We start from the raw sequence: 25309 nt of genomic DNA on the forward strand, positions 1-25309 counted from the left end.
AGGAGGTACGTACTGGTACCAAAGAGGGTGCATATTAGTACCTAGGAGGTATGTACTGGTACCAAATAAACTGCATATTAGTACCTCAGAGGAACATACTGGTAGTAAATTGGGTGCATATTAGTACCTAGGAGGTAGGTGCTGGTAGCAAATAGGGTGCATATTAGTACCTTGGAGGTACGTACTGGTACCAAATAGGGTGCATATTAGTACCTAGGAGGTACGTACTGGTACCAAATAAACTGCATATTAGTACCTCGGAGGTACGTACTGGTTGTAAATAGGGTGCATATTAGTACCTAGGAGGTACGTACTGGTAGCAAATAGGGTGCATATTAGTACCTCGGAGGTACGTACTGGTACCAAATAGGGTGCATATTAGTACCTAGGAGGTACGTACTGGTATCAAATAAACTGCATATTAGTACCTCGGAGGTACGTACTGGTATCGAATAGGGTGCATATTAGTACCTAGGAGGTACGTACTGGTATCAAATAAACTGCATATTAGTACCTCGGAGGTACGTACTGGTATCGAATAGGGTGCCAATTAGTACCTCAGAGGTACCTACTGGTACCAAATAAACTGCATATTAGTACCTCGGAGGTACGTACTGGTAGCAAATAGGGTGCATATTAGTACCTAGGAGGTACGTACTGGTACCAAATAAACTGCATATTAGTACCTCGGAGGTACGTACTGGTATCGAATAGGGTGCCTATTAGGACCTCAGAGGTACCTACTGGTACCAAATAGGGTGCATATTAGTACCTCTGAGGTACCTACTGGTACCAAATAGGGTGCATATTAGTACCTCTGAGGTACCTACTGGTAGCAAATAGGGTGCATATAAGTACCTCGGATGTACGTACTGGTACCGAATAGGGTGCATTTAAGTAACCCGGAGGTATGTGATGGTACCAAATAGGGTGCATATTAGTACCTCGGAGGTACGTACTGGTACCAAATAGGGTGCATTTAAGTACCTTCGAGGTACGTACAGGTACCAAATAGGGTGCATTTAAGTACCTCGGAGGTACATACAGGTACCGAATAGGGTGCATATTAGCACCTCGGAGGTATGTACAGATGTGGCCCTTAAAAATGCGCGTCTCTGAGAGCAGAATGCCGCGAGGACTTCCGAAGTTCTGCGAGATCCCGCAGAAGGGGGGTTCGGTGGGGGATGCAGGAAATACAAAAACCTGTAGATGGCAGTCGTGTTTCATGTAGGCCATACTGACGACAATTTGTGTGCTTAACTTCATGCTGAGCGTATACTCTATGATATTGAAGTAACATGACACGAATTTTCTGTGTTTAGGAGATACTCTTTGATGCCATACAAATGCAGGCTTTTTGGCAAACCTTTCGTTGGCGAAGTTTTCTTTGCCAGTTACATAAACAGTGACATATTCTTCATAAAATTTCGACTAAAACGCGCATCATTTGTCTTATTTTTTTCCGTGTACTTACAGTAGAAGAGACGTGATGTATGATAACTGAGTCTTATAACAAAATAACTCGCGAAGACCTTTGAAGAGACCGAGCGCATTTACGCAATATCATTAACTAATTTATCTAATTTTACATTTAGTTCATTTTTGCATCTGAACGTTTAATAGCTTTAACGTGGTTGTGTTGCGCTTTTCTGCATTACTGAACAGTAGGAATATAAGTAGAAATATAAGAAAATATAAGTTAAGCGTGTTGTGTGTATTTCCTAATTATAAGCCTTTGGGAAATTGCACCAAATCTAAACGTGCATAAAAACATGAACATGTCATTTAAATAAGCGAAAAATCTTTTTTATGAGCTCAAAATTTTGAATATAATGTGCTATTGCAAAAAATTGAATAAGAAGTGTGCACATCCAAAAATATTATGAGACAGGTGCTCGATCACAAAAACACTAAATCACGAAAAAACAAAGAACGGCACACTGCCACCACAGCTCTCAACATTCATCACCCAAAAGACAACGCTTTGGTCGAAACGTTGTCTTTTAAATAATAAATATTGAGAGCTATAGTAGCAGTGTGCCGTTCTTTGTTTTTTCGTGATTGCAAAAAATTGCCCATCTCTAAAGGAGAATATTCATCTTTAAAGTTGAAGAAACCAAAAAGTATGTACTGATAAGCATTCGTCAAACATAAATAAATAAATATATATATTAGGGATGTGCCCGAAGCCGAATACGTTATTCGCAAGGGCACGGATAATGGCTTTAAAACGAATAACGAATTCATCCGAATAGCAGAAAAAATATTCGGCCAGACATAATCAAGTGTTTACAGCTAAATTATAAAGCCCTTAAAGCACGCATAATATGTGTGTTAAGTGAATGAGTGTAATCTATAAAATTACATGAATGAATGACATTTTCTGCGCGTCCCTTATTTAGAAACTCGAGATGTTTTGGAATTAGTTTTAAAACGCTCCTAATATCAAGCTTCTTTTAATCCAATTGTAAAAAATTACCATTTTAGTTTTTTTGTTTTATTTAATTACACAAGACCAGAAAACCTTGATAAAATGCTGCACTCTGATAATAAAATATTCGTTAATAACTCCGTGTCTCCGTGACTTCGGTCACAGATGATCTTTAAATTACTTCAAGTTAAAGCCAGCTTCATTGTCAATCTAGGTGAATATAAAATAAACAAGTAAATAGATAAAAATATGAAAATGTAACATTTTAAAAGCAAAATGTATACTGAAGATTATTATGACATGAATTGCAATTAACATAAAAAAGTTAGTAAATAACAGCTGAAACATTTGAATTACAACTTTCTAATTACCTTGTTTAAAATAATTTTGCTTGTTTTGAACTAAAACTGACTTTAAATAATAGAGAATACTGTTATTTAAAATTATAAACGAATATCTGATTATTTATTAATTTAGATGAAGATTAATGAGAGAGTTTTTTTAAACAATTCGTTCTGTTCGCGCAAACGCTGTAGGCTATGGACATATTTAATAATGAGCTTAACAAGTTTTTTGTAATGCTTAATATGCTTTCGTAAATTCTTGCCAAAACAGATTTTTTTTACTATTCTGTCAGCAGGTACTTGCGTGTCTGTGCGTTGGTTTCGGATCTGTCAGTCAGTACGAGTCTTGTTGATCTTAATAACTTTTTAACATAAATCAGTCCCGAACTTTATCTCTCTTAATAACTTTTTAAACATCAAGCAAGTTCCGGATTTTATTTTCAAATTCCTGCATGTTTTTAAACCGAAACCAAGATGTCAGACATGACATGCATCTTAGTATTAATCATTTCACTCTCAGAAAACGTATTAGATGTTTAATTAATAGGGTATTTGAAAACATCCCACTCATTTAGACAGAATGGGTCATATATGTAATGTGCTGAAAGACACAATAAACGCTTACAGCGCTCTCACGTTCAACGCAGATAGGCACAAGCTGTTTGAGGGTTTGAAAATTAGAAGTTTGTTTTCCATGCCTATTATTAATGAGAATCAAGTTATTTGTCTTTTTGATAAAAAAATGTGTAATATTATTTTTAATATTACACATTAAAAATTACACATAATATTTTTACAGTTATTTAAGTTATAATTATAATAAAAGCAAAAATTCATTTAAAATTGTAATACATATTTAATGCTAACTTTACTTACAAATTCAGAAAATATTTTTTACAGTGTATAAATAAAACGACATGAAGGAAGTTCATTCCAAAATGTAATGCGTCTAGTAGCAGCTACCACTGACACAGAAAGTCAAGAAATTAAAAACCACCCACCCCCAGGTCTGCCAATTCTTTGCCAACCCCCAATTCTAATCTCCTCTCAGCGAGCGAATCAAAAGAAAACCTTGCAGTTGCTTTGTTTAAACGCAAATCTAGGCCTACTACGCTGTAAGTTATTTTAAATGAATTTCTATAACTAAAATTAAGTGGATATCGGGTAACTTAATTTGACATAATCAGTTCACACGCCAAACCAAGCTATTTTTCACGCTGAGAAGTAAAAAATAAGTTTTCCTGCTATACAATTAATAAAGGAGGTGCTGGTATACACAGAGAATTCCTGTCGAGTTTAGCAGTACGGTTTTTAGGTGTGGTCAACTTTACGCAGCGCCGCAAGAGCAGACAAGCAGATGACATCAGAGTACCGCGAGAAATAAGGCGGAGGAGGTTAGTTTCAATCGCTCTCGCGGTACTCTGATGTCATCCACTCATGTTTGAGTCTGTATCAGATGAAAATACAGATTTTGAGGAACAACTTATTGTTTGGAGATTGTCAATGGACGTTTCTTAGTGGTAAGTTTGTTTTTCAGTATGGACCAAAACGCCAAATGCATAAAATAAAAATGTAGTAATATTGTAATGTCTTGGCATGATATGTTTTCTAAAATGTTTAAAAATGAACAAATCAGTTGTGCGAAACTACACAGATATTTTTTTTAATGAAACATATTCAGTGGTTTCAGACAGTGCCTCATGGTGGTTCACTTTGCCCCACAGCCACCATTTTGGGAAAACTGCCTAGCTTAGTAATTCAGGCTAATCTTTAGCTAAATCATTCGCCTATCACCAATATTTATGGTATATTTAGACCTGAATAAATCTACTTTGACATAACCACCTGGTATGTATAAATTTTACTTTGATAGGATAGGATTTTTTTGTAAAAAAAATCACTTTAATCATAACTCTTTAATTTGTCCTTCCCCTTAACATAGCCAAATATAAATTATGGTTGCTACCTGTATTTGTGGTCACACGGCTACAAATCTGTATGGTTGCCTAGATAAAGGCTTATTTTGCTCCACTCTCCTGTACTTTGTATTAAGAAACGGCTACAGAAGCCGGAGCGCGAGCTACAAACTACAGAGCGAGTGCGCGGGTGCACAATGGTGAAAGAGCAACACACGATGTAAATAACTAGACCAGTGCTCGCAGTACAGACACTTTATATTTTAGCGTACTGCGTACCTTCACTTCCTTTTGCGTGCCACCACTTCTCATGTTGCTGGTACTCTGCTGTAAAGAGTCAAAGGGCGTTTCTTTGTGGCGCTGCGCAGACAGTTCGGCACCGAAGACATCAAAGTACCGCGAGAGCAAGTCGAAATGTTACAAAATGGTCCGACTTTACCTTTGCTCTCGCGGTACTCTGATGTCAAACGCCGACCAGTCAGCGCCCCACCATTTAAAGTCGAACACACAAAGCGTCAAGGCCTGGGCCCGGTTTCCCAAAAGCACTTATGAATGAACGATTACTCCAGAGCATTCGTAGATCTACGATGATTTTCAAGTGCAACTTACGTTACGAAGCTTTTGGGAAACAGCCCGTAATTCTAAGATGATTCGTACGATCGTTTTTACGATCTACTTAGCCTTACGATGCTTTTGGGAAACCCGGCCATGGTCATGACTTGCACATTGTGTGTTGCTTTAGTGTAATATAAAGTGCTCATTTGGTTTGGTGTATTTTGAGTGTGGCAGTCATTCTATTAGCCCCAATCAATCACAAATCATCGCTTCTCCTATTTCTTAGTAGGTGAACTGAATCTAATCTGCTGTCATCTGCAGTTATATTTACAGAGACCAGTTAGATTTTAAGAACTTTTTTTGCCACTTTTAAAACTGTAAAACTAAATAAAAAATATCATATGATATGCCGAATGAGCATATAAACATATGTTTTCTTGTTCGCTCCACGGGTTTAAACGCCGTTTTTTTCCTAAAGAATAATGTTAAAACTTTATTGGTGGTGGTTGAGAATAATTTATATGGCAAAATAATTTTAGCGCAATATAAATGTATCATATTGTTATTCTTAATATAAGAGAATACTCATATATTTTTACAACACTTTTAAATTTAAAACATACATATAAAGATGCTTAGTACAATAGCTTTGCTTCTGACAACAAGTTTCTGTAATAAATCAGTAAATCAATCATAAAATGTTTTGACAGTGCCTAATAAAATGCTTGTCAATTCAAACAAAGCTGAAAGGTGTATAAAACCGCTTGAATTAACAATATCTGAACTGTGCTCTTTTGCATCCCTCTACTTTTCTCATGTCTTTCTTTATACCACATTTATCTCTTTAAAATATTGCTACTTTTAGAAATAATTTGTTGGCATTTTTTTGTATACTGCACACTTTATACACTTTATATTTTACCAAACCCTGTTGCTGAAGGAGACGGACCGGAGCTCCGGCAAGGTGTGTTGTGGACCCGAGGAGGCGGAGCTGTGCTCCGGCCCAATTTAACCTATCTTTCTGGTACTTCCACTAACTGAGGTATCCGTCCTCCTTTGCTGTCTGCCTGGTATGATTTTATTGGTCATCTAGGAATAATTTTCACTTTATTTTACCTAATGGGGCGCAGCGCAAACCCGTTGGTCTGTGACATCACACTACCGTGAGATCTATTCAAAAGCATGCTGTAGGCCTGCTGTCTCGCGGTGCTGGGATGTCACATGCCGTCCGATCGGTCTGCGTGGCGCCGCAAGATCGTCAAACGAGCGCTGAGCATTGAGTCAAATAAGACAAGCGTCAGAAAATTACCGAGGTCCGGACGGCCATGCCCTTTGTTTTGCCTCAAAATGCAGACAAATAATGTTTTTAGTAAGGCATGTTTGTTAAAACTAATTTTATATTCTATTTAAACTAAGGCTTAGTCCTGGTTTACGCTTATAAAAAACCGTCCTACAGCTCCTGAGGGGGTGCTCTCTCACTATTCACATGTAAATAAAATGGTTAGAAACCGGTTTTTCTGGTTCTCATTGCAGGACTGTGCGGGGGGAGGGCATTCCGTTTTCATGTGGAGACACTTAACAAACACATTTGAAATACACCAAGTTCCAGATTAAAAGCAACACCAAAACACATCACGTTTGGGAGCAGTGCATGTAGGCCCTACTTATTTGAGTATAATGGTAGAGTATTGTGTTGGACACTATTTCAAATTGTCCTTTTCTCCACACAAATAAAACACTGATGTGCATGTCCATAGATCTTAGAGTCATTGCTATCATTTTCACTTTGTGTTGGGTTAATTCCCTGACCAGACCTCGATCATTTTCTTACGCTCGTCTTATAATTTGACTCAACGCTCAGCGCTCGTGTGGCTTCTTCCTGCACCGCGCAGACCGATCGGCATGTGACGTCTTAGCAGAGGTGGGACAAAGTCATTGTTATGCAAGTCACAAGTTTGCTCTAAGCAGACCTCTTGGTGATGTCAAAGTACCGCGAGAGCGATTCAAAGCGGATTTCTCCACGTGATAACTGGAATCGCTCTCGCGGTACTTTGCTGTCACTCGGCTGTGGGTTTTTGTAGCGCTACACCAGTCTGCTCCCCAGTCACTTTCGCGCCGCTATAGTAATTTCATATGCCGATTGGATCGCGCAGTTCGGCAGAAAGTCAAACACACCAAATATATAGCCTAATATGTATATGCATTTCAACCCGCTAAAGTAGCAAGTGTAGCATGCTAATGGAGCGGCGCGGCCGTGTGAATTTTTTGTGAAATGGGTCAGTTGCTGATGATTCTTGCCATAGCTCCGTTGCCCAAATGCGCACGCATACGGTGCCATGTCATTGTGTACAAACAGTTAAATGGTCTATTAAGTTTTAAGATGAAGTCAAAATGAAACCGAGATGACCAATAAAATCAAACCAGTCAGACAGAGGTGCAACAGGTCAGATGCGCAGTTAGTGGTAGTGCAAGAAAGATGTAGCCTAAGTAATCAAACGCTGACTATTATATACAGCAGTTTAATGACGAGAAATGTGAAACCGCAGTGACTGTCAAGGTGACAGGACAAGAAACATTACTGCAGTTGAGCACATATGGGTGTCCAGATTTAATGCGCTGCTCTTACTCCCTTCAGTAATTCACTTTCCGTTATTCAGCGTGTTTATTAACAAAATTCAACGCCACCCTTTAATTCTTGAAGATATGTTTTTTTACTGTATAATGATTAGATTCACTGTGTTGTGCTGCTAAGCTTGAACTTGAAAACGATGCATCACGTGCGCGGTACAACGCTTCATCCACCCGTAGTGCGCGTGCACGGAGTTTAAATGTTCATATTTTGGCTTGAACATTTTATTGCATTTAGTCCTAAGGCCTACCTGTTAAAGTCATTAAAGTTAATTAAATAACAAAAGAAGAGAAAGTGTGCAGCAGTGTGCCCAGGATGGTAAAATAATTATTACAATGTATTCCTAATGACCAACAAAAGTTTTCTGCATACTAATATGGTTTGAAATCTATAGGTATTTGATTCTTTGGTTTTCTGATTTATTAAAATTCATATATGTAGAGCAGGGAAATAAGAAGTTTTTTTCCTGGGGTGCATGCCCTAGAAAATACTTATATGGACCTCGGTATTTATAAAATCATGCAACGCGGCGTGTTTGTCTTTATACACATGTTATGAAATTTATTATTTTAAACACACATTTCACAAAGTATATATTGTAAGTGTAAATATTCATAAACTCAACACTTCCGAGGCGTTTTTCTAAAAAATAATGTTTAAACTTTATTGGTGGTGGTTGAGAATAATTCCTCTTTCCATATGTAACGCATTTTAGCGCAATGTAAATGTATCATATTGTTATTCTTAATATATAAGAATACTAATATATTTTTTTTACAACATTTATAACATATATATATATATATATATATTTATTTATTTACATATATATATAGATGCTTAGTACAATAGCTTTGCTTCATAGAAGTTTCTGTAATAAATCATTAAATCAATCACAAAACGTGTTGACAGTGGCAAATAAAATTCTTGTTAATTTAAACAAGGCAGAAAGGTGTATAAAACCGCTTTAATTAACAATATCTGAACTGTGCTCTTTTGCACACTTCTAATTTTCTCATGTCATAATTTATAATTATTCATTAGATTTAATATAAATACGTTTTGAAAAGTGTTGAATGCGAACGTGTAAGATATCTGAAAGGCGACGCAGCGTGTTTGTCTCTACAGCCACATGTTATAAAATTATTACACACACATTTCACAAAGTACATATTGTAAGTGTAAATATTCATAAACTCAATATTTCTGAGGTGTTTTTCGTCCGCAAAAGGCACAGTTTCTCTGTTCGCTATTTTATTAGATGTAGCCTACGTCTTAATAATAACATAAAAATATCTGTTATGAGAAGAATTCCTCTTTCCATATGTAAAGCATTTTAACGGAGTATAAATGTATCATATTGTTATTCTTAAAATATAAGAATACTACTATATTTTTTACAACGTTTTAAACTTTAAAACATGTCTTTTTTATACCACATTAATCTCTTTAAAATATTGATACTTTTTTGAAAAACTGACAATTATAAATATTATGAACAAACAATGAAACGGTGTCAAAATTCGACAACACAAATAATTAAGATATTCATTGTAAATAGCAACCCTATATCACGAGTCGCGTTTATTAGGCTCACACTAAATTATCTGTTGCACTTACTATAAATGCGCATTGCACGTACAGTCATCTTAATATTTGTATGCGCTGTTATGCTGGCAAGAAGGGGTTGACATATCACTTCAAAAACAGCAATTCAATGTAACATATTCAGCAATGCCCTTATGAACTTCTGGAAACAACGGCAATGACAATGTTTTTATGCGCCACCTGGTGGATATTCTTTGAAGCGAAACACATTAAGGGAAAGGGAAAAGTAGCCCCCCCGAAAGCACTTGCAGAATGCTGCGGGACTCTGCGAGACGAATTGGCGAATGCCGCGGGAGAAAACGCGCGTTTTTAAAGGCCACATCTGTACTGGTACCAAATAGGGTGCATTTAAGTACCTCGGAGGTACGTACTGGTACCTAATAGGGTGCATTTAAGTACCTCGGAGGTACGTGATGGTACCGAATAGGGTGCATATTAGTACCTCAGAGGTACGTACTGGTACCGAATAGGGTGCATTTAAGTACCTTGGAGGTACGTACAGGTACCGAATAGGGTGCACTTAAGTACCTCGGAGGTACATACTGGTATCAAATAGGGTGCATTTAAGTACCTTGGAGGTACGTACAGGTACCGAATAAGGTGCACTAAAGTACCTCGGAGGTACATACTGGTAACAAATAGGGTGCATATAGGAACCCCGGAGGTACCTGATAGTACCGAATAGGGTGCATACAAGTACCTTGGAGGTACGTGATGGTACCGAATAGGGTGCATTTTAGTACCTCGGAGGTGCGTGATGGACCAAATAGGGTGCATATTAGTACTTCTGAGGTATGTGCTGGTATCGAATAGGGTGCATATTAATACCTTGGAGGTACGTACTGGTACCGAATAGGCTGTATTTAAGTACCTCAGAGGTACGTACTGGCACCAAATAGGCTGTATATTAGTTCCTAGGAGGTACGTGCTGGTACCAAATAGGGTGCGTATTAGTACCTCGGAGGCATGTACTGGTACCAAATAGGGTGTATATTAGTTCCTAGGAGGTACAAACTGTTACCAAATATAGTGCAAGTTAATACCTCAGAGGTAGTACATATTAGTATTTCAACGGTACATCAGAGTGGTACCAAATGTATACCTATCTGCACCTCATGGTGCATATTAGGACCTCTGTACATTTTAAGACCTTTTTAAAGGGTATTGCCCCATGGTAACAGCTGGAGTACATATTTTGATGATTTTTTTCTAACAGTGTAGCAGTTTATATTTTCCTTAAAGTTTGTTTATAATGTCATGGGTATATAAGATTTCTTTCAGAGGTTTTTTCTTACCATTTCTTAACCAGGTTTCTTAGCCATGCAACAATTTGTTAATTAACAATAGTTGCAATCGACAAGCAAATATGGTGATTTTATGCCTGTGTAAAGTCAACCATTAAAAGTGCTGGGTGCTTAGCAGGCCCTGTAAGACATGTTTTCAGGCTTGAGCAATCGAACCACTGGGAATTGTGCATGATGACATGGTAAAAAGATGCTGCCTGTTGTCATGGTGACCGATTGCATTCCATCGGGAGTTTGGAAATGAAGGTGCTGCAGTGGGTGATAATAGGATCCCTGTTTCCGCCATACAGGATCTGCTGCGTCAGGTGATCTGACAAACACTGCCACCTTCTCTAAGGTCAGTATCACAAAGATGGCTCCAGACAAAGAGACCGATTTAAAGGGATAGTTCAGCCAAATATGAAAATTCTGTCTTAAACTTACCAACATGTCAATAAAATACATCACGTGTTTGTGTAAAATATGTATTTGTGAAACTCTGTAAAATCTAAGATGAAGTGTCGATCTAATGAGATTAGGAGCATCAAAGTTTTCACATTGTTTTCTTTTGCATGACCATACGCAGTTGATAGTAAAGATATTAAGGTTATATTTTTACAGAATGTTCCTTTACATTATGTTGGATGATTTTATAGTAAATCACAAAAAGTGACTTAAGCTTGTTTTTTTACCGACTGGGTCTTGTTTATATATTTATGTATTTATTTGTATCATTTTATTACTTCCATTCATAAGGAAAGTTATGAGGAAGAAGAAGATCAGAAAATGGATTCAAACTTACCGGCATGAGCCCGAAAATGTGTAGTTCCCACCACACCAGCGTTTCACCTCCATTAATATTGATGCATGTTAAAATGTGACTGTACAAAGCTTTTATTGTGTCATCAATGATGTCAATTCCTTTTCCTCAGGAGTTACTTTATGAAGTCTAACCTTTAATTTGACTGGGTCAAGGTCTGAAGTCATGGCTCGCCGGGCATCAGTGTTCTGTATAGACGGGCTAAAGGTAAGATGAGACTTTAATGGATCCTAAACTTCCTGCAGATGGATCAGTGTCCTTATTAATAATGAAGCATTATTGATTTAGCGCCTCTGAATGTGCCACCAAGAACACTTACACCCCCAAACTTACCATTACATCATTCCTGTGGCATCCTACAACTGGGAGCTTTAATTATGTTTTGTAGGATTGTTTTTTTTAGCTTTCCGTAGCCGGAATGTCTCATATGGATTGATTCCGGACATAAATATTAATCGTTTTGGGAGGGCATGGATTGTTCTTGTAAAAAAGAGCCACTTGCCCAGTGTTGTAAAGATGATCATAAAATATTTGCTCTATACAGGGTGGTTCGAAAACCTTATACTACATTGAAAATCAGAGGCATACAATGTAAAAACATCTTATACAGGCAACAAATACTGGGTTATTTTCAAACCAGTATTGGGTCAGCAAGGGACAAATCCAGGCATTGGGTTAAATTAAACCAAGAAAATGTTTATATTTTGACCCAACGATAGTTAAACAGGGTTCTCATGAGTCCTTGAAATCCTTGAAAGTTTGTGAATCTGGGGGAAATTCAAGGCCCTGGGAAGTTTTTGAAAATAATATACATGCATAGATACAGGTCATTGAAAGTGCTTGAATCTATTTTATGCAAGAAGTTTTCTGGAATAGGATATCATCATAAAAATACTAGATGTTTTAAGCACACGTGCTAAACTGTTCACTTTAAATGCTTATATCTTCTGTATGCGAATGTTTATTCATACCAAAATGCTTTTTTGCATAGTTGTGTTTGACACATAAAAATCGTCTCGAGTTACGTATGTAACTGTTGACGCTGCGTCTCCCTTGCCTTACTTCCTGGGTCCCTGTATGCCGTCTTTGGCCCTGTCCCAAATGGCGCACTTCATGTGGACTTTCGGTCTTGTGGCGTTCTCGCTTAGTCTACGAGTCCGTAGGGTGTCCCATCTGTCATTTTTACGCTTTGAAGTGTGCTCATCAGCGCCTCCTTTGCCCCCTTGATGCGGTCTTCAGCGAAGCCTGCACTGCAGCAGGCTTCGCGCACTTTGCCAACCCAGAAGTCCTTGCGAAAGGGCAATCAGACCAATCAGGCGACGGAAGGGAGGAGTTCACACCGACGGGCAACTTCTCTACCTATTTCCGGTGCGATGCTCGAGTCTGTCCCAAAATACAACTCCGGTGCACCCACGTGGACTCGCATCAAGGGTCCCTAAAGTCTGGACTACGTGATGTCATCAAAGTGTGGACTCTGAGAAGGACCACAAGTCCGGAGTGTGCCATTTGGGACAGGGCCTTTGGCAATATTTCAGATAGCGATATACTTCCTGGCTCCCGCGTCACCCTAGCCGTTTCTCAATATGCGTTCTTGTCTGTACTTGCGTTCTTGTGGACTTGTGAAACGTCATCAGTCGCGGCCCAAGTACTGTTCCAATTCAAAGTTCGCATCAAGCCCAAGTTCACATAAAATCCCCGGATGTGTTCTTGATCCGCCCATATTATCGAGGATGCATCAGAGGAGACTTGCGTGGACTTATGACAGCGAAGTTTCCCATAATGCATTTCGCGTCAGGAGTTCGTTCTTCCGAGTCTGAACTTGCAAGTTCGAACTACGAAGGACACAAGTCCGAGTTTGGCGTACTTGGTTTTGAGAAACAGCTCCTGTCTTTGTCGTTTAGCCTCACCATTGGTTGAATTTGATATACACATTCATACGCACTTACCCCTGGATGCGCCCCCAAAGTGTCACCGCAGTGACGCAGCACGAGTTCCCTTAAAAGTGAACTGTTACAATATATCTTAAAAGGGTAATACGATGTAACCTTGCGCTCACTTGAAATGTGTCCCCACATTTAGTCTTTGAATTTGAGGGGGATTTGCACCTGGAAAGTCCCAAGGTCCTTGAATATTAACTTCCCTGGTTAAAACAACCCAGCGTTTTTGTTTGAAACAACCGAGCACAAGTTAAATTTGTCCCTCTTTGACACAATGAAAATAACCCATTAAGTGTAAAAACTTTTTTTTAAATATTTAAAGAAACAGTATGTAGGATTGTGGCCAAAACTGGTATTGCAATCACAAAATGTGTGGCTAAAACTGGTACTGCAATCACACAACTGGTGGCCAATACACAAAATGACAACATAAACATCAGTTGAGGGCTGCAACTTTACTTTTTAAATGACAATATCCTGGCCAGACCACTGTTGTCAGTGATATAAGTATTTGAAATGAAAATGATTTCTTGATGTCTAGTGACATATCAGGGCCATTTTATGATTTATTGATATAAATTTCTTACATATTATTCCTTTAAAATTTCTGTAACTTCCCATTTAATATTGACATAGGACATCAAAATTAAAACATATTCAAATTTCCTTTCAAATTATTAATAATTATTATATTATTTGTAGACTCTATTTCTATGTATACAAATAATACATATGTTTCCTCAGCTAAAGCAAACATGAAACTTGCAGCTTTCCAGCAGGTTGTTTTGACAGTTTAAGTCTCAGTAGATGTGTTGGCTCATGTCAGAGACACATGTCTGAAACTCTCTTCCATTGAACAGAGCTGAAGTTTTGTTTGGCACAACCGGTTATTTTCCATTTAAACCGGAGCTGGAACCCCACCTTTAGGGTAAGTAATAAAACGGTAGCAAGTTTATGAGTCAGTCTGTTAGTGTGAGACTCTTAGTGAATAAATCATGATAAGCTGTCTTGTGGAATTATAAAAGTTGTTACAGGTTACCGTCAAGGTGTTATGGTCGTGTGCCTGCCCTGCACAGAACTAAACAGGCTGCTATGACTGCTGTAACTAAGTTACATAAAGCCGAAGGTGTAATGTAGGTTAAACCGACTTGTTTTCCACCCAGAATGCTGCAGGGACAAACAATAGTTATAGCGATTGACAGGATTGTTTAATGCTGTATGTGATCTTATGCAGTAAGCTCAGTTTCATGTAAAATAAACGATTTTTTGTTATGATATAAGAACCAGTTTTGGTTCAACAAAGAATCATCAAGCATATATTTTATTATTTTTAATAGTGTGTTTTTGACGTGACAGGCCTGCTTGTAAGGTTATAAGTGGGTGTGAAATTGGGCAACACATCCTCCTCATGGTCAGTCAGTGTCTGTTAGCTGGAAAGAAAATTGCTGACTGAGAAACGCTTACTCAAACTTAGTAAAAGTTTGTGAAATATGCAACATCCTTAATGGCTCAACAGCATTCCTTTGAGCCCCCCTAAAAAGAAAATGAATGACGTGAAACAATCTCAAACTTTACATCTTTATTAAACAAAACGTATTAAATGATACATGCTGTTGGTTAACATTCAAAATTCAAATCCATAATTTGATTTTCAAAGATTTATTATAAAAACTGATGACTTTTTCCGCAAAATGCAATAAATCCATGAAAGTTTTTTTTCAAAATGCTGTAAATCTATTGAATCAATATATAAATGTGCATTCATCTTTGCCATGTTATATTCATTTAGTTGACTAGTGGTATACACCGATTAAAAAAATAAAGGTAACACTTTACAATAAGGTTCATTAGTTAATATTAGTTAATGTATTAACTAACATGAACAAACCATGAGCAATAAATTTGTTACAGTATTTATTAATCTTTGTTAATGTTAGTTAATAGAAATAAAGCTTTATTTGCTTGTTCATGTTAGTTCACAGTGCATTTACTAACATTAACAAAATTTTAATAAAAGTATTAGTAATTGTTGAAATTAACATTAACAAAGATGAATAAATGCTGTATAAGTGCAGTTGATTATTAGTTCACATTAATTAATGTAGTTAACTAATGTTAACTAATGAACCTTATTGTAAAGTGTTACCAAAATAAACATTAATGGCATTCATCAAAACACTTTGTCATATTAAGAACACTGTCATTGCTGCTGTGATCATTGGGACGTCGTCGCTGAACTTTTTTCAAAGAGATCAGCTGTAAAATGTTTTGGTCCTGCTTGATTTTCGTTGACTTTGAGTAAAATAATGGAATGTTTTTCATAAGTTCACCTGGAGTAAATGTGTTAGCATGACAGAAGCTTGATGCCGTCGGGTGAGAACAAGCAACAGCCGGCATTTTTTCGTCTTCTGAGTGCCTCTCGTGTAAATTATTAGATTTTGATGGCTTACGTTTCTTCCCCCCTACAGAAAACCACCACAGGATTATCAATGCCATCAAAATTACTTTTTTTTATCACAAAGTACAACAAAGTAGATGAGAAAAACTAGGATTCCGTGTGTATTCAAAGCGCCGCCATTATTGTTTACAATGCATGTGATTGGTTGCGTGGATTTATTGAATTCTGCAGAGAAGAAGGACTGGCCCTTGTTGCGGTTTGTAAAAAAGTGAGAAAAGATGAGAGAATAACATGGCGGATATTGGATTTTGTGTAAAATTAAGAATTACTTTTTAATACTGACCTGATACAATACTGATTTTGGCCGTAACACTTTTTTTAATACCCTGATCTAATTTGCGCTGCTATTAGTAGATTGTGTTGGTCATTATGGAAATTAGTTGTTGCGCATGTGTTATTTAATTTGTGCCTTTCCAGTAAATAACCCGCAGATATTACCACTCCTATCAGCGCTTTTTTGGAATTGTGCTCTCATGCTGATTTGCCCCGTTTAGTAAATCTGGCCGTCAATACCCTAATAATCCATCATTATCATTATAAAACTGTTAAGGATTTTTTTTAAATGTCATCTGATCAACATTTGGGTGATTCTCACGAAACCATTGAAACACCACGGCACTAATGATTTTAGATTTAAAATGTGTAATATAGTAACATTAAAAAGCATCAGAATTAACACAATACTGTGTTCTACCTTGCACAATGTGTGATTTCAACATAAGAATTTATAATTGTACATTTTATCTCATTTTCTGCTGAAATTCTCATTACCGCAATGTGTCCAGCTGTGTTTGAACATGCGTTATAATTTATTCAAATTAACACAAAAATATTAAGAAAAAAAATAACTGGATGTTTTGCTAGACTATTTTAGATGACAGAAAAAATATTTACTGAATATTCATGTATAATAATAGTGAAGAAAAATTTGGAAAATGATGTGTCCATGCCTGATGTTCTCATCCTCCGCAACACTTTTTGAGAACAGTTTAAGCACACATACAGAATTTTAATAAAGTTTGATTTTGAGTGACCAAGCACATGGACCAGTTACTTCAAGATGGCTACCAGGTAAGATCATTTTTTACAGTTAATTTGAAATATTGTCTTGTCAGAATGCTTACACGACATTTTGATTATCATTACCGCAACAGATGCTTATTAAATGTTAATTTAATAATAGGACAAATTTTTTTAATTATACTCTGCTGTTAGTATGTGAAGACCATAATACTTTGATTTTAAATGCATGTGTAGAGTCTCCAAATTATGTCTTTCAGGTTTGTCATGTCATTTTAAAAATATGTCAGTGTTGATGTTTTCTGACTGTTGCGGTAATGAGATTTTTTAGGACAAATTTTTTAAATTATGTTACCAAAACTGTTAAATGATAAGTAAAAGTTTTTTAATTAATGTTCCCATTTACTCCAGACTTTGTTTTTCAATGTCTGGTGGAAAAAAAGTAAATTTAAGCAATTTTTACATTTTCATGCTTGACATTTTTAAACCAAGTTTTCGTGAGAATCACCCATTTATTTATGACAGAAAAATTGTCCTCAGTGTATCATGCATTTAAGTGTTCATTAAATTAACATATATGAACATCCGAGACAACTAAAAAGCACATTCCCAATGTATAACAACAGTACAGATATTTATAAATACAGTTTATGGGATGCTTCAGTTCATACAAACAAGTTTGACTTCATTTAAATCCATGTTGGTCTTCACATAATAACAGCAGAATATGATGAACCAGTAGTTGTAAGGAGTTGATATGATCCTCGGTCCAACCTTCAGACTGGATATTGAACGTTTCTGTTAATAAAACAAAAATAAAAGGGAAATATTCATTATTAAAAAACAATATTTAAGTATAACACCGCAGAAACGAATATTTACAGAATGCATTACAGAATTCACATACAGAACACATTACAAAATACTTTGAAAATAGTTATACATTTATGTTTTGCACAAAATACTCACTTTGTTATAAAATTGCTTTTCGTCTGAAGAAATAGGCCTATTTCTGTGCTCCTCCAAAGTCCCTAAAGCAAATCTCCTGCACACATTAATGGATTTAAAAATATATATTTTACTAGTCAACATTCGAAGTGGATCAAAACCATTCCAAAAAGTTTACATAAAACCAATCCCTAATACCCATTCTTGTCTTAGAACAACTTTGATAAACTTTTTTGATCCACTTCAAATGTTGACTAGTATATAAAGCAAAAAACAACAACAACAAAAATCCCAAAAACAATACGAGTATGAATTGCTCCATCTGAGGCACATACAAAAATGTACTAGTGACCATGGTTGTCAAGCCAAGTCTTAATTCGCATGGGTGTATTTGTAGCAGTAGCCAACAATACAATGTATGGGTCAAAATGATTGAGGATATTAAGTAAATTAAGATATTTTAAGTATTGTTTAATATATAAAAAAATTGATCTATCAATGTAGAATCAGGGTCATAAATAGTGCCAGAATTTACATTTTTAAGTCAATTAAAATCTGCTCTAGGTTGACAAACACTTCATAAATGTCCCTCAGATGTGGACAGGTATCTTGATCTTTAGCTGCCCGTTGAGGTCAGACTCTTCATGCTGTGAGGTGTTTAACAACAGAGGCACTAAAGAGGCTTTGAAAACTACAAAAGCTCTGACCTTTACAGATCACACACGTGCTAATGGTCACCAAACAGACTCTGTTTTCTATAATTAAAATGGTTTCATTTATTGTTTGTCATATCCTCATTTTGTGGGAAGCATGTAAAGTCAAAACAGGTGTTGTACCCCAAATGACTGGATCAATGTTTTATAATCACACTCGGAAGCAAGTCATATTGCCACACCGATTCAAAAAGTGTCTGTGATGGGTTTTATGCAATCTCATTGGCTGAATGCGTACAAGTTACCGTATGCTAAACAAAAACCACTTCCTCGCGCTACTTCTGCATAACGCACGTTTCCTATGACGACCAACGACTGTAAGTTTTACATTTGTATGACTGTATTTTCCTTTTTAGTTTGTCATTTGCTCCTTTTCAAGTCATGAAAATACAAGGTACTGATATTTATGTTGGCAATTGAATGGATTTGAATTGGAAAACAAGCTTTTAGAGTCACAACAATTGAATGCAGTTGAACTTTCATGCTTTATAATAAAAATGTGTGGATAAAGAAATAGGATTGCTAGGATTATGTAGTTGATAGTCTGTAATTTGCTGCTGCTTGTCTTAAATAGAATTTTGGTGAATTTGTGTGTTTTTAAGAAGTTGAAGTCTTTCTTTAGTAGCCTGATTTGTAAACAGGAAGCCATACTTGTATGAATATTTAACATTTATGCATTTGGCAGATGCTTTAATCTAATCGGATTTACAGCACACTTATTTTGAGATTGAACGCATGGCCTTTGCACTGCTAATGCAACGCTCAACCTGGTGATTCACAGAAACAATACATTTGATATACTGATGTTGCTTTACAGTAAATTTGGTGAAAAACTATATAGTGTTTATTTGACTACAGGCTGGTACTGTTGATATAGACGGCGTATACATGTGCACGTCCACTGTGATGAAGTGCGATCATTGGTTTCCTGGTAGTGAGACAGGAAGTGGGGGCTGGGTTCAGTCTGTACTGGTCTGATAACGTGAACAAAACACTGATTCTTGATGCCCTGTTTCGAAATCCCACACGCTCTTAACCTCAGGGAATATTCATCTGGTTGTCCCAAGCTAAATCCCACATCGGTGGCAAAATATGGGAGTTAAATTGTCAATGTTGGAGTGGTGTAGTGAATCGTCCTCTGAGAGGAAGTGTGGTGTTTGCGTTGAGTAGCAACAATATTCGTTCATCTCCATGAGGGTCAATGAGTTTTGTTCTGCAAAAACATGATCTCCAGTGAGAATAATGAGATGGGTGGTTTATGGAAAATATAGTTGTAATGTTGTTTTGCTGTTCACTTTTTAATGTGTGTCAAACAAATGTCACATTTTTTTGAGCTTGACAATTTTTCGCAAAAGTAACCAAACTTTTTATTTAATTTTACAAAAGGAAACAAACTAAGATTTACTGAAGTAAAAGTGTGATTTACTGTTTTGTAATGTAAAGAACATTCTGTGAAAATATAACCTTGATATCTTTAATATTGACTTAGTAAGGCCAGGTCAAAGATTGAATTCAATCTGAAATCAATGGAACAAAATCATAATTTGAGACTCTTAATTTTACAATTACATTATGAGAGCATGCAATAAACTCACAAGGCATTGCAGTAGGGTTGCTATGTATTTATTATAGTTCACTGAATTAAAAGTGTTTTTAAATCCTACTACAGTATTTATCAATTCACTAGTTAATACTACAACAAAGTAATTGCTATAGTAGTCTACACTTTACAGATTACTATAGTAAATGATACAGATTTCTCTATTACAGTTATGTTATTGTGGTGTGTTTTGGTGGGTGCTAGGAGATGGGATTTTTGGGATGATTACTTACACCCAAAATGAAAATTCTGTCATCATACACACCCTCATGTTGTTACAAACCTGTATGTATATATATATATATATATATATATATATATATATATATATATATATATATATATATATATATATATATATATATATATATATATATATACATATATAAAAAATTTTTATTTGTGTTCAGCAGATATATATCTGCTGAACACAAATAAAAATATTTTTAGCAATGTTTCTAACCAAACCTTTTTTGAGCACCAATGCCTTCCATGGTATTTTTGTTTCCTACTATGGTAGTTAATGGTGCTCATGTGATTACAAATACCTTCCTGTGTTCAGCAAAACAAAGATTGAGTAAAGGTGAGTAAATAATGACCGAATTGTTCATTTTGGGGTGAACTATCGCTTTAATAGCCTATAAACAGTGAAACTTCAAAGTGTGTTCTGGTCAACCCAGCGTTGGGTCAAAAATGACCAAGCCTAGCACCTGGGTTGAAATTAACCCGGAGAATGTTTATATGTGACCCAACAATGGGTTAAAACAACCCCGCATTTTGGGTTGAAACTACCCAGCATGGGTTAAATTGCAACCTAGCCTGCTGGGCATGTCTCTTTTATACCCAATGCTGGCTTGAAAATAACCTAGCATTTTTAGTTTGTATGCTTGTGTCAGATTTTAATATTGCATATTGTTGGTTTGTTTCAGTGCTTTAAGTGGCCCAAAAGAGGTGCCAGGTACTCTATTTTTTTTTTTTTTTTTTTTTTTGCTGACTCGACTCCTATATTGAAGGGGTTTTATATTTAGCAGTCAACAGACGACCTTGTAAAAAACAATTAATCCTTTTATAAATTTGTGGATTTGCTTGAGCTAGAAATAGCTACTGAACATAAATAAAATGTGCAAAAGGATTTTGAAAAAATACCATTAGAAAGAGCTACTGTAGAAAGAGTTTTTGAACATAAATAGAATGTGCAAAAGGTAGATATGTGAGTAAAATTTTCAGCATGGTTAAATGCTAAAACTAGTGGTTCAGATAGAAAAAGCTTGACAAAAAAACTTTAAAATGACACCAAGACCATGTCTATGGGGTCAAGAATAACAAAATACTGGCCATTTGAAACTCTTATTAAAGTCATTTATTTTGTCCCATTGTTTTCCATTTTGCGGGTGGTAAAACTACTGTGCACGTCGTTCAAATTAATTGAAATTTCGTTTACTTTTAGTTTAGCAATTAAACTAAATGTATATTACAATTTCAAGAATGTTTTCTGCACATCGCCTGAGTAAATCCGAAGTTGCGTCGAGGGGAACCAAACTGAAAGCCGCGACAGCGGAGATTATCACGTACCTACAAGGCTTGCGTCTGACCTGCAGCTATCATTCTGGCTTGGTGGGATGTCAACGAGTCCTCTGATTCTGACCTTGTTCTTTTACTACTCAGAGTCTAAAACAAGGAGGGCATATTACGTGTTCATTGTATTTTCATTTTAACCGAGCAGCTATGGTTGCGCGTTTCACACACAAACACACACCTCTCCAGAGCACGTTGACACTGACTGAAGGACGCATGCGCTTTTAACTTGTAAACGCAAGGGTGTATGGGTAATGTAGTCTCTGCTCTCGGTGGAACGAATTAGGAAGCGTACATTAAGGGCGCTCTAAAAAGCGGCAGCGCAGCCAAATGATTAAATTAAACCTCTGATTTTTAAACAGATGAACGTTCCGGTACGCTAAAAGCACGTTCTGGGCGCACGTAGAGGTGGTGGTACGCTCAAGAGCTATTTTTAGAAGTGGCGGTACTGAGTACCGGGGCGTTCCGGCCCACTTAAAGCACTAACTTTGTTTGAAATCCCTAACCTTGGGCAACAGTGTTGGGGGTAACGCATTACAAGTAACATGCATTACGTAATAATATTACTTTTCTGAAGTAACGAGTAAAGTAACGCATTACTTTATAAATGTACACATTAATATTTTAGTTACTTTTTTAAGAAAGTAATGCAAGTTACTTTTTAGTTTAATTAATTCGATTTAATTTGTTTTACTAAATTAAACTTAACAGTCACACAGAGTTACGCACTTTATGCGTGCCATATGTAAACGGAGTGGAGTGCATTTCCGCGCTCAAAGCATTTCATAATTACTCCGCTCAAGCTCCGATCTGGGCTCCCCGCGCCGTCCTTACTTATGTATCGCTTCGTTTTCGCTCTACGGCAAATTTTTATTCTTAAAAAACAAAAAAACAAATATGTAGTACTAATAGAAGAACATCATATACTTTAAACAATAGCTAATATTAGCCAAAATTAGGCTATCATTTAGCTCACTTTTAAACAAAGCAAAACAAAAAATGTGTTGAAATTAAATAAATTAAATGAAAAACCTCATATAAAATAAATTGTCAAACAAAAAACATTACATTAAAATAAAATATTAATTTAAACAAATAGCCAATTGAAAAAATATAGGTAGTCTACTGCCTTCACTTTAAGCCAACTTTTATATTAATACTCGAACTATTCTGAATAAAACAAATGCTGTTGGGCAATAGTAATAGGGATGTTTGTCTTAGCAGAGATTTGTATAGTCCATTTTGGCTAGTAACAGACCATGACTGTTTGCAGTAGAGTGTGAGCTCTCTTTGTGTTATTATGCAGTGTAGCTGCTCTGACGCGTGAGTGAGCACGTGGGCCAGAACTGTTGCTCAGAGCTCGTGCTTTTGTGGAGACAAACCTCAGTGTCATCCTGTGCCAGGATTCCCTATACAGTCTGCAGGAATGTTTTCATACTTCACCTCAATGTGGTTTTCATTTACACAGGTGGCCCTTTAACAAAATCCTGCCTATAGCAGAAGCTACCGTATACTTTTTTCAAAGTGTAGTCTCGTTTAAAGAGCAACTTACAGATTTTGCTAACTCTACACTGTACACTGTTGTTTTTAAGTAAAAAAAATCATGGGTTTGTCATATTTTGACCCAACACTGGGTTGAAAAAAATTCAGCATGTATAGTGTAACTCATTGGTAGAGCATTGTGTTAGCAATGCATTGTTGTGTAAGCTATACCTTTAAAGAATATTTTATTTGTTGTTTTGTGTAAATGTACTGTAAGAAAGAGATAAATATGACAAAAGCAGGGGATTTGACAACACTTAAAAAATGGCTGGGTTATTTTTAACCCATAATGCAGGGGCAACGTCGGTCCTAGAGTGCTAATGTCCTGCAGATTTTAGCTCCAACCCTGATATAATCTATCTTGCCTATACTTGTAGTTTTCAGGCGACTCTTTAGACCTTGATAATGGGTTAATGGTTTACCCAATATTAATGGGTAAATATTGGACAGAATCCATGCTGGGTTAAAATGACCCGGTTGTTGTTATGCAAGCATGGGTTATAATAACCCAGCAGTTATATGTTTTGTCTGATATTTACCAATTTGGGTAAAAAATAACCCAGCCATTTTTAGAGTGAACCAGTGTGGTGTTTTGTTTTGGGCAAAGCTAAATAAATCCAGTAGACAAAAGGTCTTTAATCTTTCTCAAGTCAAGGACCCCTTAACCCGTTATCACGACAAATTATACATTGTTGGAAAGGTCTAAGAATGTAGTTTTCATGTTTAAAAATATTTAAGCAGTATTAATAATGCAGTAACTGTAATTTAGTAATTTGTGACAAGAGTATGCAGCAAACAAACACAAACCTCAGTTTGTTGATAATTTTGTGTATTAAAAATAATACTATATTGCATTTTTTATTTATTACTAATAAATGTAAACTGCTAAAAAATATTTTTACATCCAGACAAGAAAGGTGAATATTTTTACATCCAGTGTCTTCTTGGACACTTCTAGGCTTTTAGACCAAAAAAATGCCACAGTTATATTAATTTGAAGGTGTACATCACCTTTTCACCCCCCCCCCACTCAAAAAGGGCTGCGCCAGTTAAAGGCTTAATGGATAGAGAGGAGGAGTGGGGACCCCCAGTAGATGTCAAATTAAGACATAATACATACATAATTTGTTATGATGGTTACATTACAAAGGTAAGAAATAATAATTTTTGTTGTACATGCACAGTCACATACTGTTAACATATAGGGCCTTCTACAAAACATTTTACATTTACTGAATAGTTGTAACGTGGCATCCCTCATTTTAATGCATATTAATGCATTGGATGCCTAATTCATTTAAAAAAAATTGAATTCGAATAAAATTTGGAGGACCCCTGGTAATACCACTAGGGAACGCCAAGGGGCCCTGGACCCCCTGGATGAAGACCCATGCAGTAGAGCATTATAAAAAATTACATTATAAAATTGTAGACATTGGATTTGTAAAGAAAGCTGTCGACTTGAAAAGGTATCAAGATATCAAAGGTAGAATAAAATAAAAATACCATTTCTGATCTATTGCTAGACATTTATTTGCTAGTGTTTTGTCATACATATTTTACAAGTTGGCTAAATCGTATAAATTTATACGAAGTTAATTGTGCAAAATCATACGATTCTCATGAAAAAACAACAAAACTGAACCCTAACCTCGCACCTAACCCCAACGTCACTGGGGTCAAGGCAAATTGGATCAAACCTTACGAATGTGGTCGTATAAATTAATACGAATTAGCCAACTCATAAAATATGTATAAATTTTTGTGAGATAGCTTTAATTTTTTTTCATAACTTGTTATTTTAACCAAATCCTGTTTGAAATTTCTCCATTGTCTCATCAAAATATGGTAGTTTGACTCGAATACTACTAGAATAATACAGTTGCACTCTTGTTTTTTTGTCTTGTCTGGGGTAGAGGTTTTTATCTGT

General features: G+C 36.2%; 1 protein-coding gene across 1 annotated transcript in view; it reads left to right on the plus strand.

The window, feature by feature from the left end:
* The first annotated feature begins 18902 nt into the window (after nucleotides 1-18902).
* Nucleotides 18903-25309, plus strand: part of cep85l (centrosomal protein 85, like) — an 87404-nt gene continuing 80997 nt past the window's right edge. Inside the window, exon 1 of the mRNA XM_055187147.2 lies at nucleotides 18903-18979. Coding sequence (XP_055043122.2) covers nucleotides 18964-18979 — 16 coding nt within the window. The 5' untranslated portion in view covers nucleotides 18903-18963. The remainder of the gene's footprint in view (nucleotides 18980-25309) is intronic.

This window comes from Misgurnus anguillicaudatus, chromosome 18 (assembly GCF_027580225.2).
Source record: "Misgurnus anguillicaudatus chromosome 18, ASM2758022v2, whole genome shotgun sequence".
Classification (NCBI taxonomy): domain Eukaryota; kingdom Metazoa; phylum Chordata; class Actinopteri; order Cypriniformes; family Cobitidae; genus Misgurnus; species Misgurnus anguillicaudatus.